At 49.7% G+C, this 9,058-nt stretch overlaps 2 protein-coding genes across 2 annotated transcripts in view; both read right to left on the bottom strand.

Moving 5' to 3' along the window:
* Positions 1-5,018, bottom strand: part of SELENON (selenoprotein N) — a 30,146-nt gene extending 25,128 nt beyond the window's left edge. The window contains exon 1 of the mRNA XM_023519094.1: positions 4,762-5,018. Within this exon, the coding sequence (XP_023374862.1) occupies positions 4,762-4,947 (186 nt within the window). The 5' untranslated portion in view covers positions 4,948-5,018. The remainder of the gene's footprint in view (positions 1-4,761) is intronic.
* Positions 5,019-5,294: 276 nt separating this feature from the next.
* MAN1C1 (mannosidase alpha class 1C member 1) overlaps positions 5,295-9,058 on the bottom strand; it is a 146,864-nt gene continuing 143,100 nt past the window's right edge. Inside the window, exons 9-11 of the mRNA XM_023519098.1 lie at positions 8,488-8,784; positions 6,982-7,097; positions 5,295-6,053 (exon numbers count right to left, since the gene is read on the bottom strand). Of these exons, the coding sequence (XP_023374866.1) occupies positions 5,927-6,053; positions 6,982-7,097; positions 8,488-8,784 (540 nt within the window). The 3' untranslated portion in view covers positions 5,295-5,926. The remainder of the gene's footprint in view (positions 6,054-6,981; positions 7,098-8,487; positions 8,785-9,058) is intronic.

The raw sequence follows: 9,058 nt of genomic DNA, 5'->3' as shown, positions 1-9,058 counted from the left end.
TTGCTCAATGGGAAAAGCAAAAAACGTTCAGATTTATTGCTTGGAGAGTTCAGTTTGTCTCTTGGGCCTGGTTGATGCAGTTTCCTCCAAGTTGCAGAGCATTTTGTTTTAAAAGAAGAATTTTTGACAGCAGCGTTTTGCCTTGCATTTACGCAGGGTTTTATAGTTTACAAAGAGGTTCACATAGTAACAATAACAATCATCGCTACTATGTATTGAGTTCCTACGTGGGGGCGGGGCCCCCTGCTTAATGCTTAAAACCATTCTCCTTTTCTTGGGATGGGGAAGCAGAGGCTCAGAGAAGTTAAGGGGCTTGCTTAAGGCCACACAGCCTGGGGAAAGGGCAGGACAGAGCTGAACACAAGTTCATCTGGTTTCAAAGGCTGTGCTGTCTCCTGTCTGTCATTCTGCTTTTCTTGGCTTCCATCTGACCTAGTACACCCCTCACTACAGATAAATGAGTGAGAAAAAACAAAACAAAAACCAGAGGCTTGGGCAGAAAACAGAGGCTGGAATGAATATAAAAATAACCCGGTATGTTCGAGGGAATCCTTGAGTCCCCAAACAATATATTTTGGGCTAAGATGTACTAAGATGCAGGTGGTAGTGGGTCCAGCAAAGCATGAGCAGGGTGCTCACTTTCTAAGTTCTGATACTGAGTGATCCCAAACTACAGCCAGGGCTGGGTGTGGTGGCTCATATCTGTAAATCCCAGCACTTTTGGAGGGTAAGGTGGGAGGATTTCTTGAGCTCAGAAGTTTGAGACTGGCCTGGGCAACACAGACCCCATCTCTACAAAAAATTAGAACATGAGACAGGTGTGGTGGCACATGCCTATGGTCCCAGCTACCTGGGAGGCTGAGGCAGGAGGATCACAGTTTGAGGTTACAGTGAGCTAAGACTGGGCCACTGCACTATAGCCTAGGTGACAGAATGAGACCCTATCTCTTTTAAAAAATAAATCCAATAGCCAGTAACTATACATAACTATTTAAATTTAATTAAAATGAAATAAAATTTAAAATTCAGTTCCTTCACCACACTTGCCACCTTTTAAGTGTTCAAGATCCACATGCAGCCACCCTCCTGGACAGCATTGTGTTAAGCCACCAAGCAGCCTGCTCCGGTTTTACCCTGACTGTCCTAAAGGAGGAGAGCCTTTGGCACAGGTAATAGACACACCTGTTTCAAAATACGCCCCTCTGCAGTTAAGATACTTACAGATGCCACCCCAACAGTGGAGCCCCCGATGCTGCTCTGGAGCAGTTACAGCTCCAGGGATGCAAACAAAAGGAAGACGCCAAAGGAGTGGCCACCGAGGCCTGGCTGCTACTCAAAATGTGGCCCCAGGACCAGCAGCATCAGCATCTCCCGGGAGCTTGTTAGAAAAGTGGAACCTCGGGCTCCATGCCAGATCCACTGAATATGAACCTGTATTTTAACAAGATCCCCAGATGATTCCTGTGCACATTCAAGTTTGAGAAGCTCTGACTTAAGAGACAGGCCGAGCAGGAACAAAATACTGCTCCAAATATAGGAAACCAAACATATTTTCAGATCTAAAATACAGCATCACCTCCCCCCTTCACTGTCATGATTAAGTGTTAGTCATGGAGGGCTGAGCATCTCTGTGCCACGTGATCAATGACCACCAATGACTATCCTTCCAAAGACAGACCCTAGGGGACAGCTGGAGGGAGCTGGCCCATTCTCCATCTCCAGCACCTTCTCAAATCACAATGGGCTCACCCTCCCCAAAGCAAAGGAAACACAATCAAGGATCGCTTCTTGGATCTCAGGGATGCTGCCTTTAGAACATTTTCCTCTTTGGTTTTTTCTTCACACTGCATTTGGCCGGTCTGAACAAACAGACAATCACTTAAAGGGAGGCAGGGAGGCGCGTAGAAAAAGGTGGCGTCATCCCTTTCTCTGGGGCGTGATGTTCCACAGGTCTCAGTGCCTGGAGCCAGGTGTTGATGAGGCTTTCTGGGAAGGAACCAGCATCACGCCTGTCTATGAAGGAAACAGGTGCATGGGGTGGTTCCACGCTCAGGGAGAGTGAAGATGAAGCTTAAAAGGGCCTGGCAGCCACCTGCTGACCCCCAGCTGGGGAGGGGAGGCTGCTGCAGGGAAAGGTGCCGGGAGTCTGTGGCTTGCTAAGCTCTCTCCTACCTCTAGTGAGAATGACTCATCCTTTAATTCCTGTCTCCTCTTAGCCTACCTTGGGTCTTACTTATTTTTATCCCTGGAATGGAGTTAAGTTGCCAAAAGGATGATATTTTTCCACCTGCAAGAGCCCTGCTGGAGGATAAATTTTAAAATATTCGTTTTTTACAATTTCCTCCTAGCGATAAAGTAGAGGATAGGGATGCTGGGGAGAGGGGAGGGGGACAGTGACATGGGCCCAGCGGGGGACCCCGGGGCCGTGGGGAACTGCAAAGTGGCTTTGAGACAGACATTCTAGGAGCTGATTCTAAGGAAATAATTGGACAAGGGACAAAGGAGGAATGGTTAAGTGTGCTTTTCATAACTCTGTAATACTGAACAAATTCACAGCTAACTATAAACAGCCCTGCTGTTTTGCCTACTCAGCCTACAGATCCCTTATTTTGGTAACAAACCTCATTTTTTTTTTTTTTATTCAGAGAACAGCCAGTTGCCCATTGCATGGGGTCTTTGTGGATCTGTCAGTCATGATGCCTAGTCCTGCTCTTGGCTAAGGTGGACATGTGACCCAGGCCAGGCCAAAGGGAAAGGAGACACAGTAGGATCTAGAAACATCTGGATTCAGCTGTCCAGAAGGCAGGGCCTGTGGGAAGGCTGACCCTGATTCTTCCAGGATCACCGGCTAAATCCTCTTTCTTAAGAGCTGGCTGTTTATTCTTTCCTGAGATTCTATAAGCCAGTGGTTCTCAATCTGTGGGTCGCAAACCCTTTTTGACAATGAAAATACACTGTGGCATTGGGAAGGTTGAGAATCACTGCTATAAGTTATACCACCATATATCAATAAATTCTTTTTTTCTTAAATTGACAGAATTGGTTTCTATTATTTTATTTTATTTTTTGAGACAGAGTCTCACTCTGTTGCCCTGGGTGGACTGCCTTGGCGTCATCATAGCTCACAGCAACCTCAAACTCCTGGGCTCAGGAGATCCTCCTGCCTCAGCCTCCCAAGAACCTGGAACTACAGGCACCTGCCACAACACTTGGCTAGTTTTTCTATCCTTAGTAGAGATGGGGTCTCACTCTTGCTCATTCTGGTCTCAAACTCCTGAGCTCAGGCTATCTACCCAGATTAGCCTCCCAGAGGGCTAGAATTACAGGCATGAGCCATGGAGGCCAGCCTGGTTTCTATTATTTGTAATTAAGATCCCAAATGGAGGGTGGCGCCTGTGGCTCAGCAGATAGGGTGCCGGCCCATATACTGAGGGTGGTGGGTTCAAACCTGGCCCCAGCCAAACTGCAACAAAAAATAGGTGTTGGGGCAGGCGCCTATAGTCCCAGCTACTCGGGAGGCTGAGGCAAGAGAACTGCTTAAGACCAAAAGAGTTGGATGTTGCTGTAAGCTGTGATGCCACAGCACTCTACTGAGGGCGACAAAGTGAGACTCTGTCTCAAAAAAAAAAAAAAATCCCAAATGGACACAAACCAAAATGCCTAGCCATACGGCTTACATCAACAAGTGTGCTAAAGCGCAGGATGGAAGGCTGCGAAAGTGGGTACAACGATAAGTGTGTACTTGCCGACGTGGAAAGAGGTCCACAACATGCATGTAAGTGAGAAAGCGGGTTTTAAGAAAACAGTATGTGTGGTGTGATGCCATGTTTGCATAATACATTTTCTATATATTCATAGAAAAGGGCCTACAAGAAAATGTAACTGTTCTGGAAAGGAAGATGGCGGATGATTTTACCTTCACTTCCTGATCTTCCTACAATGTTTGCATAGGGAGTTTTCCTTTTTTAAAACTAAGTGCACGTAGGTCACAGGATTCCCACTTTCATGCTGTCCATCAAGAACTCAGCCACTTGTTTACACGATGGTTCCTGCCTTGGGGCTGCTTACCAACACCTCTGCTCCAGAACATTCTGGGGGTGTCTGAGTCTCCCAAACAAGGAGGAAGTGCTTCCCGTGCCCAGGGCCCCAGCAACATCATCCACTTACTCTCCCGGCCACCCTGTGAGGTGGAGGTTCTCCCTCTGCTGATAGAAAGTAAGAGCCCAGAGAGGTGAGGTGACCTGCCTGGGTTCACACAGCAAGGAGTCAAAGCCGGGTCAGCTGACCTGGACTAAAGTTTATGAACAGAGCCCAAACCTGGCAGCTGAGCACAAGGAAGGGCTCAACATTCCCCTGTGGTTTCAGCTGTGGGGACAAGCCGCAAACACGCTGGGGGTGTAGGGAGGGGCAGCTCTGCCTCAGTGCGGGGGCCCTGGAGAAGCAGGCAGTGGGCCCTGGAGGCCGGATGGGGGTCCACGCTGGGGAGGCACGGTCTTCTGCTCCTTTTTACCTCCTTGGTCTTGGCTTGACAGTCACCTGTCCAGAGAGATCCTCCTTGACCTCCTGAAGCAGGCCCTGGCCATTCCTGCCTCAGCGCCATTTGTCTCCTTTGTGGCATTTCCTACACGGTGCAGCCACTGCACTTAGCTGTCAGTTTACATAGGACCTGCCTCTCCCCACCCACTTCAGGCTTCTGTCTGTCCCCCTCTCAGCTGTGGCCCTCGCCTCCAGCCTGGTGTCTGGCCCACTGCAGGCACTTACCAAGTATCTGCTGACTGATGGAGCAGATGCGCACGCGGCTAGGTGGCCTGCGGACTGCAGGAGCCAGGCTCGGCTCTGCCTTTTCCTGGCTGTGTCACCAGAACACCAGTTGCTGTTCTTCACTGGGCTTCTTGCAAATCTCAACTTCAATATAAATACGAACTCCACCTGAAGGATGGGCCACATACTTCCTGGATATGTTAGGACCAATTTAAGGGAAGATATGTGGGTCAGTCCAAAAATTTTGACACAGACTGTGACCTGGTCTATTATTTCACTTTCAAGAAACACAGTTGACAGTGTCCTTTCTGCTTGGCTTATTGGTGTGGCTTCATTTGTTTCAAATTGTCTGCACAGATTTGACGTTTCTTGATTTTTGTGTATCCCAAAACTTTCCTAATGACCCACATAATAGAAGTTGAAATTATGTGCTAAGTCTTACCTTAAATCAACTGTGGGTAGATTATTCTTTCCGATGGTAACATTGCAATGATTTTCCCTGGAGTCACTGATATGCAATGAGCCCAATCATGTTTCTTATTCAATAAATTCTTTTATTCTAGTTCACAGATTTCTCCATTACAATAATGAAAATAGCACTAGTGATTTGTAACACGTAGGCCCAAATCAAAAGGGACCCCCTCCTCAAATTAAAAGGTAAATAACACATAGCTGGACATGGAGTAAATGTGGGGCAAAAGGCATTTAAAATATAGATAATGGGGTCAAGATTTGGTGGGTGTATTTATTAGGATAACACTGTTTTAGAAAGCACATGATTTTGAAAACTAAATAATTATGACAAAACTCAGTTGTAGAGAAAAGGCAAAATCAAGCAAAAACAAAACCCCCCCAAACAAAAGGAAGCAAATCAAATATGTGGGTAGATATGCAAACCTCCGGTCCTTTGGCCCTGGAATGGCAAGTTGAGTGGGCTTCATAAAATTCTCTGTAGAAGGAATGTCTGGGCCTATTGTGACCATGGCCCTTATCTGACACTGCTGCATCTCCAAGTCCAGACTCCTCACAGAGGAAAAGTTGCTTGTCTGACACATCTGCTCGGGGTCTACCCGAGATGGGACCTATGTTCCCAATCCCTTTGAACTGTGTGACAGTCCCAAATCCCCAAAAGACAAGGCATCCCTGTGGCGGCAGGGAGATGGGGTCACTGCCTACCCTGTGTCCTGCCAGAGCTGTCTGAGTGGTTCACAGGGAGCGGGTGGGCCTCAGTGTTGAACACCCAGTCTTCCAGGGAGAGCACGTCATCTTCAGAGAACAGAAGATAGAGATACCTGTACTCCAGGCAGGGCAGGGAAGCAAGACAGCCTGTCAGTATCCTGGGGAAGAAGGGTGGACCATGGGGATGCATTTCAGGGCCTCTGTGATGGGCCTGTAGCTAAAACAGGGAGACTTAGACCCCAAGACTGCTTGGAGGACTCCTGGGGAAGGACACTGCAGATGAAGAAGGCCTTGAGCTTTCAGGTCAGAGGGATCTGATTTTACCTGGCTCGTCCCCAGTCTGCACATGCAGCCCACTTCACCTGCCTGGCCCTATGTGTGAGCCCTGCCAGGACCTACGTTCTCCTTCTTTGCAGCGTGACTGCATGAGTCCCTCCAGGAGACTTTTCTGGCCCAGTGCGTGTTACAGCACTAACACGAACAGGATTTTTGACTCTGGAACCCCAGCATCCAGGCCATAGGGATTCCTCCCTTCCTCCCTCCCTTCCCTTCTTCTTTTACTGAAAGGAACAAACCATTCCAACCCATCCTAAAGGGTTAAAGCACAAAGGGCTTGCTTGGGGGAATAGCCAGGAAGTGGGGTAGCCAATTCCCACCCCAAGAAAGTGAGGGAGGGATGCAGCAGCAACACTGCTGGGCCCCGGGAGGGAAACTATCACCATGATCACTGTTCCCATTTTGCAGGTGAGGACACAGTTTCAGAGAACTTAGGTAAACAGCACTGTCACAAAGTTCATACTCAGCGGGACTGGATTCCAGCCCAGCCTCCTCGCTGAGTGGAGACATTGGCGTGGCTCAAGGCTCAGCCCTGGGGTGTAACCCTCTGGATCCTAAGCCCTCTGTCCCTCTTGAGTTCCTATCCTGTGATTGCAGAACCTAACTGTAGCTGAGGGGATGGACTGCAGACCTGTGCCCCACCCTTACCCTCTGACCCCACACTCTGCCCTTTCTGGAAAGAACACTGACCAGGTCCCAACTCACTTTAGTGTCTCCGCTAGAAAGAAGCTCTGCTGCTTGTTGTCGTGGTTGGGAGAGCTACTGTACACATCTTGGATCCCAGAGAAGCCGGCTTCTGTCCGACAGTATTTCTCCAAGGCCTGAAGGAAAGGTAGGCAGCCTTAGCAGGGAGAGAAAAGACCCCCCAAGACATGTGCCCGCCTAGCAGGCCAGAGGTCAAAACCAGACAGGCCTCCTGACCTCACAGCTAGGGACCCTAGCATTTGTGGGAACAGAGGCCCAAACTGTCCCTTCCAGGCTCAGCCACCTGTCTCTCCACTCACCTCTGAGAACTTAGTATGGAGGGGGCAACTTCTTTGAGTGCTTCACCAGGCTGGGACTTAGAGGAGGCTTCTAAGTAGTGGACAGAACGGAGGAAGGCCCCTAGTGAGCCTGGGACTAGGGGAGTGGGCTCCACACCCTCAAGGATTCTCTGGAGCCACGGATCCTGGGCCCAAGGAATGTGGGCCACCAGCTGTCTGCCTTTTGCATAGAGATGCAGTTTTATTACCCACTAAGGCAGTGGTTCTCAACCTTCCTAATGTCTCCTAATGACCCTTTAATACAGTTCCTCATGTTGTGGGGACCCCCAACCATAAGATTATTTTTGTTGCTACTTCATAACTGTAATTTTGCTACTGTTACGAATCCTAATGTAAATATCTGATATGCAGGATATATTTTCATTGTTACAAAGGGGTTGCGACCCACAGGTTGAGAACCACTGCAGTAAGGGGTCTGGCACAGGAGTACAAACCCCTTGGCCTTTGAAGGGTAAGAACTGGGACCTCAGGGAGGTGGCAGACTGCTAACAGCCTCGCCGGTGAATCTGAGCAGCCCCTATGCCCTGTTGGGCTTGATACTCTTGGCGTGCGGCTCCCTGGGATAGCCTGTGTTTCCCAGAGCAGGAGGTGCCTTTGTCAGCCTCAGAATGTGCACAGAGCATGGAGCAAAGGCTCAGCATCTATCAAGGACCCTTCTAGAATCCCCACACCTGCCTTTGACACCTACCCCAAAGAGGGCCATGAGTTTTCTAGTGAAGTGTTGGGGGCTGAGGGGATGGTGGGCTGTGAGAGCTAGTACAGCCTGGGTTGGGGCACAGGGGCTCCTGAAGCTAGGCTGGCCACGGGAGGAGGAAGGAGGTGAGGGCAAGCTGCTGGCTAGAGAGAAATTCCAAGTGATCTGTCTAGGCCTCAAGTTGGGAAGGCATCTGGGGGTACTGTGGTGGCCACACGTTATTTTAGGCAGCTGCCCAGCTGTTGGCCCCCTCTGCCTGCTGAGTCCTGGGCTCAGGCTCCCAGACCATGGCACTCAGAACACTGCTCAGCTGGGACCTTTGGCTTTGCAACCACCACCTGACCCTTTGCACCCTGAACCTTACCCCAGAGGTCACCCTGGCTTCACCTTACTCTTCATACCCAAGCTAGTGGGGTTGGGCCCTGTCTGTGATTTCTCAGGGGACCTGGTTGCCCAGCCCCAGGGCCCACTCACCATCACTACTTCCCAGCCCCACTTCCTGTAGATGGGGTCATGGGTCTGCCGCCACAGGTACATGTAGCTCTCCACCACCTCGGGCCGGAGGATATAGTAGCTCTCGCTCAGTTGGGTGGCCACCGCCTCTCTGCCGGAGTTAAACCAGAAGGCCTCGGGACCCAGTTTCGTATCTGGGGGAAGAGCCAATCGGAAGGCCTGAGTCAGACCTTCCACCTCCTGCTTCAGAAGAGATTTCAATTGCCTGGACCCCTCGGCCAAGGTGTTGGTTAGCGGTGTGCTGGGATGGGGTAGAACCTACTGGCACTGCCCCGAGCTTATGCACAGCTTCCTCCTTGGCCTAGGCTGGCCAAGCAAGACTCTTGAGGCCTCAAGAATTTTGCAGTTTTGGGCTCTGAGAATGCAAATGAGCTACTGAGCAATCTGGGAAGACAAAAGTTTGGGCCGTGTTCCACAATTGTGTATTTTGAGACATTAGCTCTGCAAGAGGCTAGCCAGAACTCAGCCAAGAAAGGGTTTCAGGTTTAAACATGTGTGGGGAACAGTGAGATAAACAAAATGAAATGGTCTC

Source organism: Otolemur garnettii, unplaced genomic scaffold, assembly GCF_000181295.1.
Source record: "Otolemur garnettii isolate 467f Iridium unplaced genomic scaffold, OtoGar3 scaffold00156, whole genome shotgun sequence".
Lineage (NCBI taxonomy): Eukaryota > Metazoa > Chordata > Mammalia > Primates > Galagidae > Otolemur > Otolemur garnettii.
This window is presented reverse-complemented; position numbering and strand designations above follow the sequence as displayed.